This window comes from Rutidosis leptorrhynchoides, chromosome 6 (genome assembly GCF_046630445.1).
Source record: "Rutidosis leptorrhynchoides isolate AG116_Rl617_1_P2 chromosome 6, CSIRO_AGI_Rlap_v1, whole genome shotgun sequence".
NCBI lineage: Eukaryota > Viridiplantae > Streptophyta > Magnoliopsida > Asterales > Asteraceae > Rutidosis > Rutidosis leptorrhynchoides.
In genome coordinates this window covers 4,729,522-4,753,126 of record NC_092338.1, presented here as the reverse complement: position 1 = coordinate 4,753,126, position 23,605 = coordinate 4,729,522, and the positions used below count along the sequence as shown (strand labels likewise).

Genomic DNA, 23,605 nt, shown 5'->3' with positions numbered 1-23,605 from the left:
AAGCAAACAAATAAAATATTTTTGTATTTTTCAAAATAAATATCAACACACTGAAAAATCTTTTTGTAGTTTTTAGGATTTTAAAACATTTCACAATAACAATGCAAATGAAGTACAATTCATGTAAGAAAGTCAATGATCAAGGTTAAGAAAGATCCAAGATTGTATGGCATAAAACATGTTATTTACAGGAAGCAGTTTCTGTAAGTCATAAACCTAAGGAAGCTAAATTATCAAAAAGTATACATGAATCTCACAAGTAAAAGCAAATAAAACCAGAGAAATTGATCTTAACATGGTATCTATCTTCATTAACCTTTTACAGACTTTCCTCTTAGACATTTTGATGATCAAGTTAATTAATTACATTAACATATTGCTATGTTAGATTCAATCATTGACTTAGACATCATTTGAGATCGCACGATTTATTAGGTAGTCAATTGAGCACAAGTCTATTGACGCTTTCCGTTACCACAAGCACATACGATAGGTCTAATTGAACAGGAAGATTCTCATAGTAATTTTGGAATATCCCTGTCAGCCATTAGCTTCTATCGTAACGTATACTTTTCAATTCATATGATTCTGATGGATCTCATAGTATATTCAATATTCTATCAATCGTGCAATCAACCAACTGCTATCAATCTCATTCCTTCTTTATTATTAAAGTTATTGGAGGAAACGGAATGAAAGACGTATCTTTCTTAATAAGTGAGTATTCAGAATATCTCTCTGAAGACATCTTTCGCTGTCTAGGCCTTAATGGGTACAGTCCCATATCACAGACAATGATAATAAGTCCAATAGAATGGTTTTGTTGAAGTATGAATGATTTAAGTTCTTCTTGGTAATCTTCACACTCATTTGTATTCTTGCAAAGACTTCTCTTCTCGATTTCATCATTATCTTGACCTTGATATTTTCGTCTTCCATGATTTCACTTCTGTTTTCATGATATAATAACTTGATATGCAATGAGCCATTTTTTCTTTTTTTTTTTAAACAACACATTGCAGTCTTGACTTTGATTTAGTTCTCGAATTGACTTCCTTGCGATGAAGATCTCTTTTCTTCATGGTATCTATTAACTTAAATCATTCATTCATGGACTGTCTGTAATATAGAACCACACTTTTCAACCCGTTCACAGGAAAGACACTCTTATTGAGATAAACTTACTATTTTGGAGTTTAGTTACGATTCAAGAATTAAAGTTTGATAGAAGTCGGTATGCATAGTCAAATAGAACATTTTCAACGCTTATTGATCGCTTGAATATCCCAATTAGTCGTGAGACTCAATGGTGCAGCAATTTGGAATTTGCTTGGGGATATTCTACATCATGTGTTTCTAGATTATACGTCATGATAGGGGATACCCTCACCTTTTGTTGATTTCCTCAACAATTTTCTTTAAAGTATGCACCTGTGGTAATTAAGTGACTACCCTCAACCGCTGTAAACCTTTCCATGAGTTCCTTATCAAGATATTTACATGATTGTGATTATGATCATCTCATTCTATGATTAAGTCCGTATCCCATTTTTATATAGATCAAACTCGTTTTTTTTTTTTTTTCTGAATACCTGATGTTGCATTCATTACTCCCCCTAAAATACTAAAAATCTAAAATCTTTTTGGTTTTTTTTTTTTTTTTTTTTTGATTTTAAACACACAGAAACAATCAGAAAGAAAAGAAATATAACCACACAGTATATACAGCTATGCAAGCAGAACACATAAAATGAAGTTACTCGTTGGTCTCTTCGTCAGAAATGACATCTGACAATATTTTGACACTTAACTCAGTTAACAAGAAATCAAAACGCGGTTTATCAAAAGCTTTTGTGAAAAGATCAGCCCTTTGCGTAGTTGTGCCAATTTGTATAACATCAATTAGCCTTTTCTCATAACAGTCTCGAATAAAATGATATTTAATCCCTATGTGTTTGGTCTTAGAGTGATTCACAGGATTTTTCGTAACAGCTATGGCAGCAGTATTATCAACAAAAATAGGAGTGTTAGAAATATGCAAACCGTAGTCACGAAGCTGCTGTTGTATCCACACAACCTGAGATGCACAGCTTGCTGCAGCAATGTATTCAGCTTCACAAGTGGACAAAGCCACTGCTGTCTGCTTCTTGCACTGCCATGTAACTAGTCTGATTCCAAGGAATTGACAACCTCCTGATGTTGACTTAAAATCTTTCTTGCATCCACCATAGTCGGAATCACTATAAGCCGTCAGTACAAAATCATTATCACAGGGATACCATAGGCCCAAATTAGGAGTTTGCTTTAAATAACGCATAATCTTTTTCACCACAAGCAAATGATGTACATTCGGATTTGCTTGATAGCGAGCACATAAACAAACTGCGAACATGATATCAGGGCGAGACGCTGTTAGATACATCAACGAACCAATGATGGCTCTATATAAGGTTTGATCAACCTTATCACCTTCCTTATCCGGTGAAATCCCGTGATTCACCGATAGCGGCGTCCTCGCAGGACGCTCATCTTCCATTTTGAATCTTTTCAGAATATCTGATACATATTTTGTCTGATGTAAAAAGATACCCTGATTTGTTTGTACAACCTGAATACCAAGGAAGAATTTGATAGTTCCCATTGAACTCATCTTGAACCGTTTCTGCATTACCTCCTCAAAATCATCCACCATCGTCTTATCTGTAGATCCAAAGATAATATCATCCACGTACACCTGTACTAGCATTATATGCTTGCCCTTTTCTTTGATGAAAAGTGTCTGATCGATGACACCTCTTCTGAAACCATTATCAATCATATAGTTGGACAACGTACCATACCACGCTCTTGGAGCTTGATGAAGCCCATACAGTGCTTTTTCTAGACGATATACCTTTTCTGGAGAGTGTGGATCTGTAAAACCCGGTGGTTGTTTAACAAACACGGTCTCATTGAGAGTCCCGTACAAAAAGGCGCTTTTGACATCCATTTGATAGACCTTGAAGCCTTTAAAAGATGCGAATGCCAAAAATATTCGAATTGCCTCAAGTCTAGCCACTGGTGCAAATACTTCATCATAATCTATATCAGGGATCTGCTGATATCCCTTCACAACCAATCTAGCTTTATTTCGAATTACAATACCTTGCTCGTCCTTTTTATTCTTCCATACCCATCTAAGCCCATAAGGTTTGCAACCATGCGGCGGAGTCACTAGTTTCCATACTCCTAAATGCTTGAATTGCAAAAGCTCTTCTTGCATGGCATTTACCCAATCATCATAAAGAAGAGCTTCCTCAACAGAATTTGGCTCAATTTGACACACAAAGCATGAATATGCATGTAAGAAGAGTTTGCCTGACCTATTTAGTGAAGAATAGAAAGCTTGCATAACATTCTCAGTTGAAGCTTTCTGATTTTCAGACGTTGAGGCATCATTTGATGGTGCTCCAGAAACTCCTTTCGAATCAACAATAAAATCATCTAAGTGTCGAGGTAGGACAACTGTTCGTGATGATCTACGAACACCTTCAGGTTCTGGTTGTTCTTCCTGAACTTCTACATTTTGTGGCAGATTATGAACACTTTCGCCACTGTCTATAGGTTGTGACTCCTCTTCAGAATCAGATCCATCATAAGATGGATCATCTTGATAATCACCGGATTCTTCATCATCTTGAACAAGTTGTTGTTGCGGCACTGGGTGATGTTGTGGTGCCGTTTGAGATTTCGGAACCATTTGTGATGGAGACGTCTGCATTTCATTCAGTAATCTTGCAATAACTTCATCATCAGTAGCAACAGACGGAAGACCAAAAGAATCAAACAAATTTTCATAATCAAACTGCCATGAAAAACCTTTCCCAGCAGGAATAGCAGCATTTCTTTGAACATCTACTTCAAAATGTTCTTCAACACGTTTAGATACAGTGTTGAAAACCCTTTTGTTTGGATTCCCATAACCAAGAAATATACCAGGAACAGCCTTAGGATTAAATTTTCCTCCAGTATCTCGTATCATGATTGAACACGGTGCACCAAAGGGTTCGAAATGTTTAATGTTAGGCTTCCTTTTATGTAGCAATTCATAGCAAGTCTTTCCATGTCTCTTGACTACTAACAATCGGTTCATTGTATAACATGCTGTAGCCACAGCTTCACTCCAGAAGTTAACCGGTAAACTTGAGTCGGCTAACATAGTTCTCGCAGTTTCAATTAACGTTCTGTTACGTCTTTCAGCAACACCATTTGATTGCGGAGTATAAGCTGGACTGAACTGTTGTTGAATGCCTTTCTCATTGCAGAAACTCTCCATCTGCTGATTCTTGAATTCAGTACCATTATCTGTTCGAGTCTTCCTAACCTTTAACTTGTACAAAGATTCCAGCTTCAAAAACAACAACTTTATATTGTCAAACGTGTCAGACTTCCTTTTTAACATCACTACCCAAGAGTATCGTGAGTATTCATCAGTCACTACCAAACAATATGAATCTCCAGAGATGCTTGTTCGATTAATCGGACCAAAGAGATCCATATGTAACAACTCCAGAGGAACAACAATTGAATGATGTTTCTTTGTTGCATGTGACTTTTTAGTCTGTTTCCCTTTCTTACACGGAAGACATCCTTCAGGAATTTGAAAACTCTTAACATTTACTCCCTCAATCATATTATTATGAACAAGATTGTTCATCTTTCTCAAGCTCAAATGACCCATACGCTTGTGCCATGAAATTGATTCTTGTTCTGTAGCTTTGGATATGAAAGCTTGATGACCTGTTGCAGCTTTAACATGGGCTGTTGACATATCCAAAATATACAAATCTTTATTTCTGGGAGCTGTCATAAGAATCATCTCTTCCGGTATTACATACTCTTTCTTCAAAATGTAGCATCTTTGATCATCAAAGGCAACCTTATGCTTTTTATCTGCTACTTGCGAAACTGACAGCAGATTATTTGACATCTGCTTCACAAAATTCACTTTATCAAAACTAACATTAGCATTAGCAATCACACCCTGAGCTGTAATAAAACCTCCTTCATCTCCTGCAAAAGAAACAGATCCTCCATTTACTGATTTGACATTAGAAAGTAAGGACATATTTCCTGTCATGTGCCGGGACGCCCCACTATCAACAATCCATGTATTTCTACTCGGATCGTAGGCGACCTGCACAATAAGAAAAGAAGTTAGTTTGAGATGGACACCCATGCCCGAATGGCAGTGGGTTTCCCATCGACACCAATAACTTGCACATCCATCCATTGACCCTTTGATCCCGATGGATCATTGGACTTGTCAACAACCTTTGTCTCGGTTTTAGGCTTCCAAACGGTACGTTTACCAACAGATTTCTCATAATAGTCATTCGTTTGAAAAATTTTATTCACACCTGACTGTACCCTTGTGGATGAATTAGCAATAGAATTTGACTTTGGTTTATAAAAACCTTTTGAACTATTACTTGAAGTACCTATGGAACTGGAACTAGAAGCATAGTGTGTAGTTTTCTTTTCAGTGTCAGATTTTCTTTTTGGTGTTTTCCAATGCTGTTGACAGTTAACAGCACAGTGACCCTTTTTCCCACATTTATTACAGTTTTGAGTTTCTTTTGTACGTGTTTTTGAACTCAGATGCTTATTGGGAAAAGACTGTTTCATGGGTGGCATAGGCTTCTCAACATGATGTTTCAAGCCTGGTCGACGGTTAGGATGCACATATTTAGGCACATTGTTAGTATTAGGGCTCCTTTTATTAAATAGTTCTTCAGGTGCTTGTGTAAGAACATATTCTTTATCTAGGTTGAGTCCCTGCTGATACTTGACAGGTGTCTGAAATATTTTCTTTCCATTAGCGTTCCTAGAGTTTACTTGTTTTCTAGGTGTGGGTTGTCCGCTTTCACTAGCCTTACTAGCATTCAATGGATTTTTCAGGATAGTAATTGGTTTGGATTTTGGTGTCACAAACTCTGAAACTTTTTCATACTCTGAATCAGATTTACTGTCCTCAGCTAAGTATTCAACAATCGGCTTAGTGCTGTCTGATTTTTCATTCTCTACAGGCTTAACACTTAGGATTTCACTAAGGCAAGAATCAGAAGGTTTATTAATGTACTCATTCCTAAGAGGAGGAGGACACTCTTTATAACCTAAACCCTTTTTACCATCATTCTTGTTATAGACAGTATAGTCAATGACATATGACATTCGCTGCCAAGTGTCATTTCTAGCCTTTTCTGACTCATACTTAATCTTAAACTCTTCCTTTTCTCTCTTAGCACATTCAAGTTGATTTAAGTACATCATTATGGCCTTTTGGTCACCTGAAATTGTAGCTCTTAAATCATGAACTTGATTTTCTAGAGTTTTGATTGTCTCCCTGAATTCCTTTTTATTGTTAAACTGAGTTAAATTAGTCTCGTATAGGCCTTTTACCTCAAGATAAGCTGCTTTAACAATCCTAAGTTCCTGTTTTACTTCGGGACAGTATATACATCCTAAGGGAATATCATTCAGTTTAGAAACTATGGATTCAAGTTTAGCAATTTCTAACTTATGATCAGCACAATCGTTACATACCAAAGGAAATTCAGTTTGTACCTTAGAGTCACTTGATGTGTTTGCCATGAACGCATACTGCTTTTCTTCAGTCTCTGATTCAGGTTCAGATTCTGAACTAGAACTGGAACAGTCAGAATTATTCAACTCAACTGAAATCTTGACATCATCTATTACAATAGTTTCTCCATCTGATGAAGACGAACTACTGTTATCCGTCCATACATCGCCATCATTGTGCATTGCGTATTTGAACTTCTCATACACTCTCTTGTTAAGAACACCTCTTCTAACATATCTGATCATTGCATAAGTTCGCTCAATTCTTGCTTCCATCTTGCAGATGTAACACATGCATTCTTTCGCAGTACCAACACAACCAGCTTTCTCTCTTTCTTGTTTCTCACTTTCAGTTTCTTCTTCGGTCTTAGGCATTCTAACAACGTTAGCATGATTTTCATCATCAGCAAATACTGTCCAATCACAACCTTCGTCTGAATATGTTGCAATTAAGCCTTTTGCTTTATCATTTCTGATAGTATCACCGCTCGTTGTTTCAACTGGCACATTAACCTTTGTCTTATTATACTGATTGTGAAATGGGTTGTGAAAACCAGTTTTCTGTGGCCTGGTACATGTTCTTTTGAAGTGTCCTAACTCATTGCAATTAAAACATCTCACTTTTGACATATCAAAACCTAACTTAGTATCTCTAGTAACACCTAAGCTCTGTTGACCTGTCCTTTTCAGAAATTTCTTCGCTCGTCTAATCACACTACCCATAGCCCAGAGGATATCCATCTTTTCAAGTTCATCCTCATCAATCTGCTCATAATCTTCTGCTTCTAAATGAGCATTACCAATTTGACCACCAACCATTTCATTATAAGAATTAACTACCAAAGCAACTAAAGCCATATCTTCCTCTACAACTGAAAGGGGCCTAGTTCTTAAATTCTCAGTGTTGAGAACTACAGTTTTTGGCTCCTGTCTAATGGTGGACTGATTTGTATTACTAGGCTTATTTACTTGGGTTGGAAACATCACATTTTGAGCAGGTTGTGATCTATTTACAGCACTCTCATTAGAAACAAACGCTGTTTGTAGGGGAGCATGAACATTGCTCAATCCAGAAGTACCAGCTTTGTAAATTATAGGACTCTGTTGACCTTCAAGACGTTTCTTCTTGGTTTCCATATCCAAGTCCTTTACCATCAATTTTGATGTGAATTTATCTAGGGTCAGTGATTCACCAGCAGACGAAGCTCTGTCTTCTATCTGTTCAATAAACGCATCCCACTTGTGTGGTAAACCATCTGTTAATTGTTTGATAGCTTTCTGTTCTGTAACTTCTACACCTAAGTTACCCAATTCAGAGACAAGATGACGATAGCGAATGATTGTCTCTTCTAACGTTTCATCACTTAGAGCAGCAAACCTTTTCCATTCACTTTTGATTACTTTAGCTTTCTTTTCACGATACGCCTTATTTCCTTCGACACCTATCTTAATAGCATTCCAAAGAGAATATGAAGTTAAGTGCATTTGATATTGATGATAAATATCACCGTCTAAACCCTGGGTCAATTGAGCATAACATCTACATTCTAAGGCATATGTTTCTTTTTCTGTCACGCTATAATCTTCATACTTTTTACTATTACCATCAGTACCTAAAGGCTCTTTATATTCATGTTGTATCAAATCCCACATTCTAGGATCAAGGCCTCTAATGTAATTCATGAACCTAGCCCTCCATCTAATGTAATCATTTGTATTATCAAGTCTAGGAGCACGATTGGCACTGCCTGATTCACTATCAGATAGTAAAATGTTTTGAACGCCGGAAGTAATTGCCATTGCCTGATCAGACATTTTAAATTTTGATTAAAGTTGAATCTGATCCTAAGTCGGTCGACTGTTGGTGACAGTCGGTCGATGAACAGATACAGTCGGTCGATGAACAACTACAGTCGGTCGATGAACAACAACAGTCGGTCGATGAACAACAACAGTCGGTCGACTGTCAATGACTTCTTGGTCGAAGTTCTGTTTACATTTAGGCAAATGGTAGTACTTTTTCAATCGGTCGATGTTCCTTCAATCGGTCGGTTTAATACTTAAGTCGGTCGGTTTAATACTTAAGTCGGTCGGTTTATCTTATGTCGGTCGGTTTAAAGACAATCGGTCGAACTAATGACAATCGGTCGAAATACATGAAAATCGGTCGATTGTCTCCTAAGTCGGTCGACTGTACTTTCTTTCAGAGCCAGAATCAAAACCGAAGGTTTAACGTAAAAGTATACAAAATTCAATCCAAAACCAATTTTTTGACCCAAAAATATACCAAGAACTCGTTTAAAACAATTGATTCAGCAAGCCAGCGCTCTGATACCACTTTGTAGACGCTGAGAGAGAGGATCTTAGAATCAACCTAACACGATCTAGAGGCGGAATAACAATAGAAAGAGCTTAAACGAATATCTATGGGTTTTCGGGTTCGTACAAGTCAAACCAAGACTAGATCTTGATAAACACGAAGCCTAGACTGACATTCTGTGGTATTTGGACATGAAGATTGAGAGAGACTCGACCCAGAAGAGTTTTTCGTGTGTGTGTAATGTGCTAAGTAGTTAACCAAATTAATGAAGATTAATTAGGCTTAAATACCTCAGTTCCTATGTCGGTCGACAGTGAATGACAGTCGGTCGACTGACCATGTCAGTCGGCCGACTGTCGATTAATATTACGAAATATATTTAAACGTTTACAAAAATAAAATAACACATCGACAATCAACGTTTAACAATATTACAGGTTACAACATGATCGAATAAAACATTAAAGTTCATGGAACTAGGGATTACAAAATATGCACTAACACTGGTTGATAGAAAGAATTAGGGATTAGGTTTAAGTTTATGATGTACACAGTAGATACCCATCAAGTGACAAGTACCTATATACATTTATATATATATAGGGGCATGATCAATGGGGAAGTAACCAATCGGGGGAAGCAAAAATAAAAATAAAAATTTCATTTTTTGAAAAAACTTTATTCACGAACATTATAGATTGGATGAAAATAAGAACATTTAGAAAAGACACTTCGTGATGAATGTTATTATTTTGGCGGGAAAACGATCGACAAAAATAACATTCAAGATAATATTGTTCGTGAAGAATGTTAACTTTTTTTTTTCATGTTTTGTGAAGTAAAATTTAGCCCGATTTAGAGTTTAGGGTTTAGGGTTTAGGATTTAAGGTTTAGGGTTTAGGGTTTGGTGTTTTGGGTTTATTCCATAAACCCAAAACACCAAACCCTAAACCCTAAACCCTAAAATCTAAACCGTTCGTGTTAAAAACTCAATCTAAATCCTAAATCTAAACTCTAAATCTAAACCCTCAACCCTAAATTTCTAAACCCTAATATCTAAACCCTATAAACCCTAATATCTAAACCCTAATGTCTAAAACCTCAACATACGCTCGAAAAACACGATAATTGTTATATATTACTTTTTCGAGCGTTTTTCCGCCAAAATATTAACATTCATCACGAAGTGTCTTTTCTAAATATTCTTATTTTCATCCAATCTATAATGTTCGTAAACAAAGTTTTTTCAAAAAACGAAAAAAAAAAATTTGCTTCCCCCCGCTTCCCCCCGATTGGTTACTTCCCTCTTGATCCTACCACTATATATATATATATATATATATATATATATATATATATATATATATATATATATATATATATATAAACGTAGTTAACACTTTGAATTGCAACTTAGAATCCAGATGAAGCTATTTCCAGAACTGAGTTATTCTGCTATAGAATCTTCCATTTTAAGTGTGGAGTATTAATTCTATGTAATAACTGCAATAAAACCCCTTTAAAAGCTTTTCAGTACTAGTATTTTCAGAGCTCTACATATTAGGTGGTTTCTCATCCGTGTTTACCTTAAACTCTTGTATATCTTTTTCTTATAAACTTTTGCTTTCGAAGATGCTCAACATGTTTGCATAATTTTGTAAATCTTGGAACTTATGAAATCATCTTTTGATCAATCTTCTAAAGTTGGTGCCATTTGCATGTACGAAACGGATCTCTCAAAGCTTTGTGTGAATATTTTTACCCGTAGTCTTTCTAAACTCTTAATTATTATATATTGTCCTTAATTGCTTGAATTTAACTAATGGACAGGTAGGATCATTTTGTTTCTAAAAGCAATTCATTCTAGTGGAAATAATGTTCATTTCACTAAGGAAAGATTACTTTCTTAATCTCATGCAAAAATAAGGTATCTTTTTTGGTATAGTTTGTTAGTTATCAACATGGTTTGTTTACAACACATGTTATTCTTGCCCTTTGAACATCAGATGGGACATCTTTTTACCTTGTGCTTATACTTAAAATAATATGGATGTCTTTTTCTGATTACTTGTTTGTGGAAAACACATACAACATTCACCTTCACCTTCACCTTCACCATGCACTACTTCGATTATTGTCATTTAACTTTAATTTTTTCCTTTTTCGCATGATTGAATATTGATCTATATATGCGCAAAAATTGCTTTTAGTTAACACGATCCAAGTTTTTACAAACACAAAATTTCAATGGGAACACTTGTTGGACATTTAGTCCCTGGTTCAGCCCTTGCTCTACTTGGCATATGGCATATCATCAATACTATTCGAGCATACCACCAAAAAGGCCCGACCCGTTTCAAGTCCACCTTTTGGCACCCGTTTGTGTGCCCGTTTTTCAAACTAACATACATGGAGCTCATGTTGATACTTTCTTTTTCCATATTTTCTATAGTTATGCAGGTTTTGGACTACCCTTTGTTCTCATTCTCTTTCAAGCTCAATAATTACGAGCACGCAACCATGTTTTTACACTTAGTCATATACTCCGGTTTTACCCTTTTTAGCGAATTAACTCATAGATCCGATGTCTTATTTGAAGTTACTGGGATCTTAGCTGCATCTGTTTTTGGTCAAGAGCTTTTTTTACTTCATTATCACTCAGCCGATCATGTGGGACTCGAGGGTCATTATCATTGGCTAATGCAACTTATTGTGATTGTTTCTCTTTTAGCAGCTTTATCTGTCACCATGTTTCCATCTAGTTTCCCTTCATCGCTCGTTCTTTCAATATCAGTTGCGTTTCAGGGGTTCTGGTTCATTAACATGGGGTTCATGTTATGGGTCCCTGAGCTAGTCCCTAAAGGGTGCACCATGTGGTTAGGCCATGGTGGTGAGAGTGACATGCATGGTGCGGTTGTATGTGGGAGCAACAAAGCGGTTTTAAGGGCTAAAGGACTAGCTAACTTGCAGTTCAGTTGGATACTAGCGGGGATTTTGATATTTGTGGGGTGTATATGTTTGTTTTACCCGGAAAAGGGGCCTCAGAGGGTTCAATCGGTTGAGTATGAACGACTTAATAGTCGAGTTGCTGAGATCCCATTATCAGTTGGTGGATTAAAGCAAGTTACTTACCCATAAATAAAAACATGTTTATTTAGTACTAGCAATGATGCAACTTTATGTATAAGTATTACCAAAAACATCACAGGATGCTAAATTGTCAAAAATCTTTGATACTCCTAAAAGTATGTATAACAATTATTATGAATTAAAGCCATTATAAACATTTTATAGTGTTTGGGTAAAGTGATCTGATTATATAATATTAATCAGTTTCATTTATGCTACAACAGAGCAAACTATTTAGAAATGTAGAGATTACTTATTTACCCCTAAGATTTCAACACAAAGAAATTGGTTACAGTTATAAGTTACTGCAATTTTAAACAGCAAGAAGCCATTATTATGGTTAATTTCCTTAGCATATTTTAGGCACGACAATTCATTCATTTATAGACTTATAATTAAGTATCTAATCTAATCTAATTGTAGGTAATACAAAAGTTGAAGCATATAGAAAGCATAAATAAATGATGGTATTAATTACATAACGTATGCTCCATAGTATTATTATATGATTGATTGATTCTACATGAATTCAGCAATTAAACAAAGATACAACAACTTTGAGTTGTCAAAATTGCAAATAAATATATATCTTCACAAATCTTACTCTGCTTCTTCAACAGCAGCTTCAATTCGAAGAAGCACAAAACCAACTGCAACTCCAATAAGAGTAAGTCCATTCATGATAGCAGCAATTTTAAAAATCTCAGCAACTGCACTACAAGTGGAAGTGAGTGCACCACCATTAGATGATGATGATGATGATGATGATGATGATGATGATGATGGTTTGTTCAATGAAGAAACAATGTTTGCAAATTGTTGTTCAGTGCAAACAGGAAGGCCCAATGCAGCCACAGTGTTATGGGCTTTAAGCCCACCAAATGAGTTCATGCCCTTGATGTAAGTCACCTTTGTGGTGGTTCTACCAGAAGTCCTGGTGTGTGCAACCACGGTGAAGTTGACTGGAGATAGGGTGGCAGAGGCTGTTGCCATTGGGCTTATTGGTTCAGCTATAAAAAGTTAAAAAATGGTTTGTGTTTAAAAGAGTTGATTGAAAACTTGAAAGATGGTGATGAAAGAAAAGAAGGAAAAGGAAAGATATTTGGATAAGGTGAGAAGATGAATGGTTGGTTGTGAAAGAGATGAGGGAATTCAGAGCTTGTGTTTCATACAAATATACTTTCTACTACTTGTCCCTACTTCAATACCACGTGTAATTACTTAATCTACATTGCATACCTTAATTTTTAAGTTAAATCAACATGCCAAACTTACTATCTCCTCAATCTATGATAACTTTTGGTTTTTATTAGAGGCAAACACAAACATATCACGAATAATTCACAAAAAATCCCCACCTCAGTAATATAATGATTCCTTCTTCGTATGTTTGATGTATATTGACTGTTGATTATGTACTTTTGTTGAGATTTTTTTTATGATTAAAGAGAATAGTGGTCGAATCATCGCAGATTTTATGACTTTAGCTTAAAATTATATTTGATTTCAAATAGTAGAGAATTTACAAAAGTTCACAACTGTTAGTCACGTCACGATCACATAATAACTTGTTAGTTTGCGTACATCTAATAACCTGAACTTAGGAAACCTCATCGCTTTGTTAATAACTACTATGCAACAATACTTCATATACATCTCTCCTACAACAAACAATATGAATATAACTTAACTATTTCAAGAAATCTTGAAATGTCAACTGGGCACGCACAATTCATAGAGGAGTTTAGGGCAGTGACATGTCAACTGAGCTTCTTCAAATGAATCAATCGTTTTTGTACCTTTAAATTAATGGTGATGAGGCCACCATTATATATGTGCGCGTGCATCTCCGGTTCCCTTCATGAAGTAAGTTGTTGCATGTCAGAGTGATGTTCTCCCGTTGGCTGCACGTAAGCTAGAAAGCTCTTTGTTGACTCGGGTAATTATTGCTTCTGCTCTTCTCAGCTTATTACTGATTTCATCATTCTGCGTTTTTAACACATTGTTCTCCTCCTGATATTAAATAAGCACAAAAGCCCTTTATCAATCTTAGTTTTCTAAGAAATGTAAGCACACAAGCTTGTAAATTTTCTACATTACAAGCTATAAATTATGAAGGGCAAATTACATAAAAAGGTAATATATTTTCTATGTTTTCCTATTCTAGTTAATCTATTTCATTCAGATATAAAAAAATGAGTCTTCTTTCAAAAGTTAATCAAAAAGAGGTGTGTCGTTAACTTTTCTTAACTTTCTCAGTTAAGTGTCAACTTCGCATAACATGTCTAAGTCCTTTATCGACCAACATTTTCAACTCGCGATTTCGACGCACGTTCCGGCATACGTTTTTCGACCTGTGTTTTTGACGCGCGTTGCGTTTTTTACCAGAGTTTTCGACCAGCGTTCTAGAGGCGCGTTTTCGAGGCGCGTTTTTCACCAGAGTTTTCGACTAGTGTTCTGGAGGCACGTTTTCAACTCGCAATTTCGAGGCGTGTTTTCGAGGCGCGTTTACAACCCGTGTAATCGAAAAACAAGCGTTGAAAACACGTTTCAAGAAACGAGCCTAAAAAATGCGCGTCGAGAACGCAGGTCGAAAACGCATGTCGGAATTGCGCGTTGAAAACGTGCATCGAAATCGCGAGTTGAAAATGTTGGTCGATAAAGGACTTGACATGTTATGCAAAGTTGACACTTAACTGAGAAAGTTAATAAAAGTTAACGACACCCCTCTTTTTGATTAACTTTTGAAAAAAGACTCCTGTTTTTATATCCAAATGAAATAGATTACCTAGAATAGAAAAACAGTAAAAATGTGTTACCTTTTTATGTAATTTGCCTAATTATGAATGTGAAGTATCAGTTGGTATTTAAGTTAGCAAGGGATGATGAGTGTTTGCAGTCGTAATATTGAAAGAAAGAGAGTGGAGTTTGTTTTATGAAACAGAACGGACCTGGACCTTGTGCAGGCTCGGGTCCCCTTACGGAGGGCAATGGGAAGTAGTTCTGGTGGTGGTGGGATAATTTCAGTGGCTGATGATGATGATGACGCTTTGATGGTGTTTCTTGATTCTTGACACGCGGCTTGACTCGGTACAAATGAATCATCTTTGGATGTTTGTGGTCTCTCTGAATAAACCTGCAATGATTGTCATTCTTTTTCAGAATGGAGTTGAGAGGATACACAAATACCAACAGTCCGCTCAGATAAATGGATTTATGGAATCTGAGAATGCATTACGCTCGCAATGGAGTAGTTTAGAAATTGAGTCTACTTGGAAATCAATCGAGTGAATAATTGTTTAAAATTTTGTGACCTGATGAACATCACTCAAATCTGGAATATGAGATTGAAGGTCAACGAACAATAGCACGCTCAACAACAGCACGAATACTAGTAGAAAGAATAAAATATTCTCAGTGATTAGGGATGATATTTCAGATGCCAGCGGATGATCAGACTCATAACGCGAGTTAAGGCTCCGATATTATATGAAATGTGATGTGATGATTGTTTCTTGTGAATTACATAAATTAGGTGTAACTACAAGCTAAGTAGAAAAAAATTAGAACCTAAGTAGTAACTGCCCACGATATTGGTTAAGGGATTAGGATCAGAATAGAAAACTAAACTAGGAAAATCAGAGGTTAGGTAATCACCACTATAGGACTAGTAATGATAGCATAACTTCAAATATACATAAACGGGTCAAAATTGCCACCTATGCTATTCAGCAATTTGAAACGAAACAGACTAAAGAATAAAGATCTGACCTTTAATTTTGCAAGATGCTGGATACGTTGTTGGAGAATTTGCTCTCCTGATAACTTCTTCACTACATCTTGAAGCTCAGTCAACTTCATTTTGTTATTGGCGTTCTCTGTCTACAAACATCAAACATTAATTGCCAAACTTACACAAACTACAACATCAACCTATCACCATAACTATCTTTGATATATAAAATTACAAACCTTAACCAATTCATTTTCTGTCGTAAGTAACTTTTCTTGCTGACGAATTCTCTGAAGCTCGAGTTCTAACTCTTCCCTTTGCAACCCTTGTCTTTCAGCATCTCCCTTAACCATTTCAACCTTACAAATTCAACAACACACAACAAAATGTTTTCAACTTGTCTTGTATCTTTATACAACCAGTTTTTGATGCATAAATCAACAAAATATTTACCTGATTCTTGAGTACATTAACAACACATTTTAGCTCTTGTACTGATTTCTTATAAACTTTTACCTCCTCTTCTTTCTCTACACCATATTCTTTACTTGTTCCACATGCCTAATTTTTACAATTGCATCAACTGTTATCACTATATGGTCATAGAATATACATATCACTAAGTAAAGAAGAATACTTACTTTTCGAAGATCATTATTTTCAGAAGCCAGTTGTTGTAGTTTCGAATACATGATAGATATCTCGATCTCTTTTGCTGACAAATCCGTCACTAGCTTCTCTTCCAAAAATCTTAACGCTTCATCGTTCTCATTAACCAATTCGTTCATCAACATAGACAGCTCATGCCCCATACGACTAGATCGTTCCAACATTTCTCCCTCCAACACCTCAAGTTCTAGAATCTTCTTCTCAAATCTTGTCATTTCGATCGAAAGCTTCCCAACTTCTTCTTCTTTCCTTGAAATACGATCAAAATTATTCTTGATGTCACCCAATAACTTCCCTCGAAGCAAGGTGCACGCTTCAAGTTCTCTTAATGAATTACCATTTTGTTCCTTCAACTGAGATATTAAATAATTTGATTGACATAGGCCATGATTAAGGAGACTTTTTTCTGCGTTCAAGCCCGCTACAGTTTCCGTCAATATTCGCATCTGACACACATGTAAAACCGACATAGCCCAGTCCTTTGCAATTATCTCGGACCAGATATCTTCACACCATGAGTGCATTAACTTATTCGATTCAGAAAACCGAGACCTGATCTCAAAGACATCCGACGTCATTAGCATGAGGTCATCATCTACCGTATTCTGAATATCCCGGATCATATGCTCAAGCTCTTCTACTTCGGTTTTAAACTGTGTCTCAAGAAGCGAATAGTTTTCGTTCAGCAAATGATTTTCGTTTATAAAAGTAACTTCTTTCCTCTTCAGATCTTCAATTTCAATCTTCAATGCTTCATTTTCTATCACCAACTTGTTGACCATCAAGTCTGCTTCTTTAACGCTCCGTTGTGTTTCATCCTCATATAACATCATTTGTCTCAACTCTGTATCCTTAATTTTCAGTTCATCTTGAAGTTTGCATGATGAATCAAGAAACGTGTCTTGATTCATCTCGATTTCTCTCTGCAAAATAGCAATCTCAGCATCTTTTTCCGCCAAGATCCAATCTTTCAATTGCATATCCACGTATGAAACCATTACTTCTTCCTTCAACTTCTCGAGGACCGCAGATGTAATAATTTTCTCCTTCTCTAGATCATTATTTTCTGAAGACACCTGTACTAGCTTCGAAAACAATATTAGAAACTCGAGCTCTTTTGCAAACGAAACTGAAACTATCTTCTCTTCCAAACATACAACCTCTCCTATTGTATATGTTTCAATCTGTTTTTCAGTAATGTCAATCTTCATCCCTTCATTTTCGGATACCAACTTGTTGATCATAGAATCTGCTTCTGTAATTTTTTCAAGATAACAAATAGATGCCACTGCTTGTTGTGCAGCATATAGCCGTGCTTCGGTAAGCTCAACCTCATATTTCTACCAATTAAACAATAAATTTAGTTGGAAACTCGAGTTATGAACAACAGATCATTAATTGGAAAGAAAAGTTAAGAGATTTAAGGTGAACCTTTATTTGCTCTTCCAACCGAGACACGATGGAATCTTTCAGGCTTAACTGTGTTAACAACTGATCAACTTCATGGTCTTTTTTGTTGCAATCATGTTGGTGTGCTTCTGACATAACCAAAGTTGCCCCTCTTAATGCCCTTAAACTGGACTCCATTTCATTGCATCTGTTTTTAGCAGCCTCTAAACATGAATTAAGTTCCTCTATCCTTAACTCTTTTTCAGATATGTTTCTTGCAATAACTTGTAACTGCTCAGTCACCCATCTTCTTTTACTACAACCAAGTAAGCTTGAGGCGTCATCGAGCGCTTTGCGGCCCACAGTAAGAACCTCTTCAATCTCATTGGTCAGCAAATCTGACTCTGCACATCTTTCTCTTAGTTCCTTGTTGCATTCTTGCAAAAGGGTCAATTCGTGTCGGGTCTCGTTTTCTTTCAAGATTCGTTCATTCAGTTCCCTTTGAAAGCTGACAAGTTCTTCCTGCAAAGAGATTATGACATACGTAGTTTCTGCCTCAACTTGCTTACGTACTTCGTCCATTTCTTCTTCATTTGATGCATGACAAGCTCGATCAGTTTGGTACCTAACATTCAATTTCTTGGCATTGTCGAGAGCATCGCGCATTTTTTCCAACTTTTCTTGTAATAACGAATCTTCTTTTTCTAAATGGTTTCTTGATACTTCCATTATAATCTGATTCTTCAAAGGTGTCATTTTTAGCTCATTTTGATTAGATATTTCATCATACTGCTTATTGCGATTTTTTAGATCTTCAAGCTCGTTGATCAACGTAAGCTGTTGAATTTCAAGAGCTTCAATGACAGATTTTGCTTCCTGAAGCTCGTCCCTCAAGTTTTCATTATGTTTGGTTGTAAACAAAAGCTTTTCTTCTGTTTCTCCTAGTATCGATCTGTTTTCCTTGAGAACAATCTTAAGAATTTCGATCTCCAGTTGTAAATCCAATATGGGTTCCTACATTATATATAATAAAAATACTTTTTTAATGGCTTTTAAATTTATATAAACACAGCATTAGTAACAAGTAACTAAGTTTAGTGCTGTGAGACCTCAATGCCATCATCCTGGTCAGATTTCTGCATTTCTAGTAAAGCATTTAAATCACTAACTTCCCTGTAGAAAATAACATAATTAAAACAAACAAAATGGACATCTTTATAAATTTTTAGGATGGAGATTATGTTATGTAATTACCGGCAGAGTTTGACATTTTTCTCTACGAAAGAATTCAGGTTATCCCTGCACTTGTCCAGCTCTTCCTGGCTCCTTTTCAACTGCGTTTAAAAAAAAATGTCAAACCCGAGTTATATATACAAAAAAAAAATGATCTTGGAGCACATATTTTTTATACAGATAATGAAAGACAAAGTGCAACCTCCGATTTAAGAAAAGCAATTTCCTTCTTGTCTTCGACGGCTTCCTGTCATCGTTTCCAAAGAGTTAGCAAGAATTCATATAGCTTTAACTACATGATAATGATAATCATAATAATATTACCTTTTCCATACTATGATTGATACAGTTATCTTGCTGTGATTGGACCAACTGCAAGATAAGAACATTTTAACATATAATAAATCGTGAAAAAAGAAAAAGAAAAAATTTATATAAATAACATTTTTTTCTTTAAATCCAAAAAAGTACCTGATCCCTCAATTGAGATACCTCACTTAGCAACATCTCCCTCTCACCTTCTTCATAAAAATCTTGAAATCTAAACATCCAAAAACATGAAATGTTTCACATCACAAGATAAAGCTGTTGTTAAATTACAGATCATGCAAAACGTACGTACCTTTTAAGTTGTTCGCGAAGCCGGATGTTTTCGACAGCAAAGCGTGTAACTTCCGGGTTCCTGTCAACTTTTGCACGAAGAATCTCGTTTTCTTCAATGAGTAGGTTGTTTTCGTCTTGCAAGTAAGAATCGACGGGTACTAATCCAGCTACAACTGACTCCATTGTCTGAATTTTATCTTCTCGAAATTTAAGTATCATCTTTGTGCACCTATTCTCATCTTCCCTTTGACTAACAAGACATTTTAACTGCTCGATTTCTTCTTCAAGCTGTTTAATACAACTTTCTGTTGATTTCTCCCTCCTTAAAGCTCCATTTAATGAACTCTCCAACGATTTCAACTAACAAAAAAAATAAAAATAATATAAATCATTACACTAATAAACATATGATAAATCATTACAGTGTGATACCTACATGTTTACAAGAGACCCTAAGAATTGTGTCATCATCTCCAATTGAACTTGCACTGCTACAATTTTCATCTTTTGAACTAAACGTTAGGGACCTGGATATATTGTGTCGTTTGAGGTTTGCAAGCTCTTCCTGCAAACAAACAAAATATAAATAAATTAACTAGAATAAAATGTGGACTATACTAGATGCTTTCGCAGTCAAAGATACTTAATTATTAACCTGAATTTAAAAATCACAAAAAGAACTTAAGAACTTTTACCTTAAGAAGTCGTATTTGGTGTTGAAGTGCCATGACATCTCCCGATGCATCTTCATTTATCACAGCCTTTTAAATGAGAATGAAAAGGAGAATTTTTTAAGTTATGAATAATATATATAAGTATATAACGATAACGATTTAAGACAAATAGAAACTTCCTTACATTATTTTGTATAAGTTTCGCACGTTGAGCAAACTTTAAAGTATTTAAGGTCTCGGTTGCAGAACTGGAAGGGGAAAAAATAAAAAGATAATTACAATTACATTACGATTATAATGATAGTTAAATTTCAACTTCACTTTGAATGCACTAATATAACATATAACATATAACATACCTGATTGAAGGGCTGACATTAGCGATTATCATTGTTTTCGAGTTTCCACCCAGTGAGTCCTGAACTCATATTTTTAACCAATTCATAAATCAGGATATACGTATATAAAGTTTTAAAGGACAAAATCTAGAAACTCCCAAAGTACCTGAAGAAGAAATGTGAGTCTTGAATCTCGATAAGGAACATGTCTTGTCCTTCCAGTAGCACCGTCTACTAGAGCCATAATTACAAGACTGCACACACATAGACATTTTGCATTACAAAATATTCACGTAACCCGTAACATTAATCTACCAAAAGCTAATTGCTTGAGTGTTCATTACCCGAGGGTGGACAATGACTTGTTAATATTTGAAGCTTCTTTTAAGCGTTCACCTTCAGCACCAGATTTTTTTTGGCTGTTATGACAACACGGTAAAATTTGAATCAGAATCCTAATTACCTCATTAATAATAAAAATAATAATAAAATGAAGGACCTTTCTGAACCAGCTAAATCAACAAGATTGAGCCTAGCATATCTTAAATTAGACATCGAGTCTTTCTCCCATCGACTTTCAATTACACAAGTAAACACACTGTGTGAACGGCTGCTTTCTCTGTTCATATTTGTAGCAGCAACTCTCCTATTTGCAGAACCCTATGCGAATCACACGACATTAATAAGATAAAGATAAACACAAAAGTATGATTCAGTTGTGTAACAAGACAACAAGTGTATCGGACGGACCTGGCTTAAAAGCTTAAGAATATCACCAACTGTTTGAACTTCATATTCGGTAAGGTTTTCAACATATACTCCCTTTTTAACATCTTCCCGCAGCTAAAATTTGGAAGAGGCATAACTCATAAGAATATTAGATGTAATGATATTTTTAATAATGTCACAAAAAGCACAAACATACTTGCAAATTTGTTGATGAAGGATCGAGAAGATCAGTTATTTGTTCATTGTAAATCTCCAAGAAAGAATACTTGCAGCTGTACTCCGGTTTTACCCTTTTTAGCGAATTAACTCATAGATCCGATGTCTTATTTGAAGTTACTGGGATCTTAGCTGCATCTGTTTTTGGTCAAGAGCTTTTTTTACTTCATTATCACTCAGCCGATCATGTGGGACTCGAGGGTCATTATCATTGGCTAATGCAACTTATTGTGATTGTTTCTCTTTTAGCAGCTTTATCTGTCACCATGTTTCCATCTAGTTTCCCTTCATCGCTCGTTCTTTCAATATCAGTTGCGTTTCAGGGGTTCTGGTTCATTAACATGGGGTTCATGTTATGGGTCCCTGAGCTAGTCCCTAAAGGGTGCACCATGTGGTTAGGCCATGGTGGTGAGAGTGACATGCATGGTGCGGTTGTATGTGGGAGCAACAAAGCGGTTTTAAGGGCTAAAGGACTAGCTAACTTGCAGTTCAGTTGGATACTAGCGGGGATTTTGATATTTGTGGGGTGTATATGTTTGTTTTACCCGGAAAAGGGGCCTCAGAGGGTTCAATCGGTTGAGTATGAACGACTTAATAGTCGAGTTGCTGAGATCCCATTATCAGTTGGTGGATTAAAGCAAGTTACTTACCCATAAATAAAAACATGTTTATTTAGTACTAGCAATGATGCAACTTTATGTATAAGTATTACCAAAAACATCACAGGATGCTAAATTGTCAAAAATCTTTGATACTCCTAAAAGTATGTATAACAATTATTATGAATTAAAGCCATTATAAACATTTTATAGTGTTTGGGTAAAGTGATCTGATTATATAATATTAATCAGTTTCATTTATGCTACAACAGAGCAAACTATTTAGAAATGTAGAGATTACTTATTTACCCCTAAGATTTCAACACAAAGAAATTGGTTACAGTTATAAGTTACTGCAATTTTAAACAGCAAGAAGCCATTATTATGGTTAATTTCCTTAGCATATTTTAGGCACGACAATTCATTCATTTATAGACTTATAATTAAGTATCTAATCTAATCTAATTGTAGGTAATACAAAAGTTGAAGCATATAGAAAGCATAAATAAATGATGGTATTAATTACATAACGTATGCTCCATAGTATTATTATATGATTGATTGATTCTACATGAATTCAGCAATTAAACAAAGATACAACAACTTTGAGTTGTCAAAATTGCAAATAAATATATATCTTCACAAATCTTACTCTGCTTCTTCAACAGCAGCTTCAATTCGAAGAAGCACAAAACCAACTGCAACTCCAATAAGAGTAAGTCCATTCATGATAGCAGCAATTTTAAAAATCTCAGCAACTGCACTACAAGTGGAAGTGAGTGCACCACCATTAGATGATGATGATGATGATGATGATGATGATGATGATGATGGTTTGTTCAATGAAGAAACAATGTTTGCAAATTGTTGTTCAGTGCAAACAGGAAGGCCCAATGCAGCCACAGTGTTATGGGCTTTAAGCCCACCAAATGAGTTCATGCCCTTGATGTAAGTCACCTTTGTGGTGGTTCTACCAGAAGTCCTGGTGTGTGCAACCACGGTGAAGTTGACTGGAGATAGGGTGGCAGAGGCTGTTGCCATTGGGCTTATTGGTTCAGCTATAAAAAGTTAAAAAATGGTTTGTGTTTAAAAGAGTTGATTGAAAACTTGAAAGATGGTGATGAAAGAAAAGAAGGAAAAGGAAAGATATTTGGATAAGGTGAGAAGATGAATGGTTGGTTGTGAAAGAGATGAGGGAATTCAGAGCTTGTGTTTCATACAAATATACTTTCTACTACTTGTCCCTACTTCAATACCACGTGTAATTACTTAATCTACATTGCATACCTTAATTTTTAAGTTAAATCAACATGCCAAACTTACTATCTCCTCAATCTATGATAACTTTT

General features: G+C 35.7%; 4 protein-coding genes and 1 pseudogene across 4 annotated transcripts; 2 read left to right on the top strand and 3 right to left on the bottom strand.

Annotated features, from left to right (window-relative positions):
• The first annotated feature begins 11,174 nt into the window (after positions 1–11,174).
• On the top strand, positions 11,175–12,271 carry LOC139856089 (uncharacterized). Its single transcript, XM_071845323.1, has one exon. It carries the CDS (start codon positions 11,192–11,194, stop codon positions 12,080–12,082), a length of 891 nt encoding a protein of 296 aa, XP_071701424.1. The 5' UTR covers positions 11,175–11,191; the 3' UTR covers positions 12,083–12,271.
• Positions 12,272–12,520: 249 nt separating this feature from the next.
• Positions 12,521–13,210, bottom strand: LOC139856093 (uncharacterized). The gene has a single exon (XM_071845328.1). The coding sequence runs from the start codon at positions 13,064–13,066 to the stop codon at positions 12,674–12,676; it is 393 nt and encodes a 130-aa protein (XP_071701429.1). The 5' UTR covers positions 13,067–13,210; the 3' UTR covers positions 12,521–12,673.
• Positions 13,211–13,680: 470 nt separating this feature from the next.
• LOC139852229 (kinesin-like protein KIN-12F) lies at positions 13,681–21,727 on the bottom strand (annotated as a pseudogene).
• Positions 21,728–21,735: 8 nt separating this feature from the next.
• Positions 21,736–22,502, top strand: LOC139856090 (uncharacterized). Its single transcript, XM_071845324.1, has one exon. The coding sequence runs from the start codon at positions 21,876–21,878 to the stop codon at positions 22,311–22,313; it is 438 nt and encodes a 145-aa protein (XP_071701425.1). The 5' UTR covers positions 21,736–21,875; the 3' UTR covers positions 22,314–22,502.
• Positions 22,503–22,751: 249 nt separating this feature from the next.
• Positions 22,752–23,441, bottom strand: LOC139856092 (uncharacterized). The gene has a single exon (XM_071845327.1). The coding sequence runs from the start codon at positions 23,295–23,297 to the stop codon at positions 22,905–22,907; it is 393 nt and encodes a 130-aa protein (XP_071701428.1). The 5' UTR covers positions 23,298–23,441; the 3' UTR covers positions 22,752–22,904.
• Positions 23,442–23,605: the final 164 nt, after the last annotated feature.

Excerpts from the sequence above, each read along its gene's own strand:
- LOC139856089 (XM_071845323.1), top strand. The coding sequence starts at position 11,192 with ATGGGAACACTTGTTGGACATTTAGTCCCTGGTTCAGCCCTTGCTCTA.
- LOC139856093 (XM_071845328.1), bottom strand. The coding sequence starts at position 13,066 with ATGGCAACAGCCTCTGCCACCCTATCTCCAGTCAACTTCACCGTGGTT.
- LOC139856090 (XM_071845324.1), top strand. The coding sequence starts at position 21,876 with ATGCAACTTATTGTGATTGTTTCTCTTTTAGCAGCTTTATCTGTCACC.
- LOC139856092 (XM_071845327.1), bottom strand. The coding sequence starts at position 23,297 with ATGGCAACAGCCTCTGCCACCCTATCTCCAGTCAACTTCACCGTGGTT.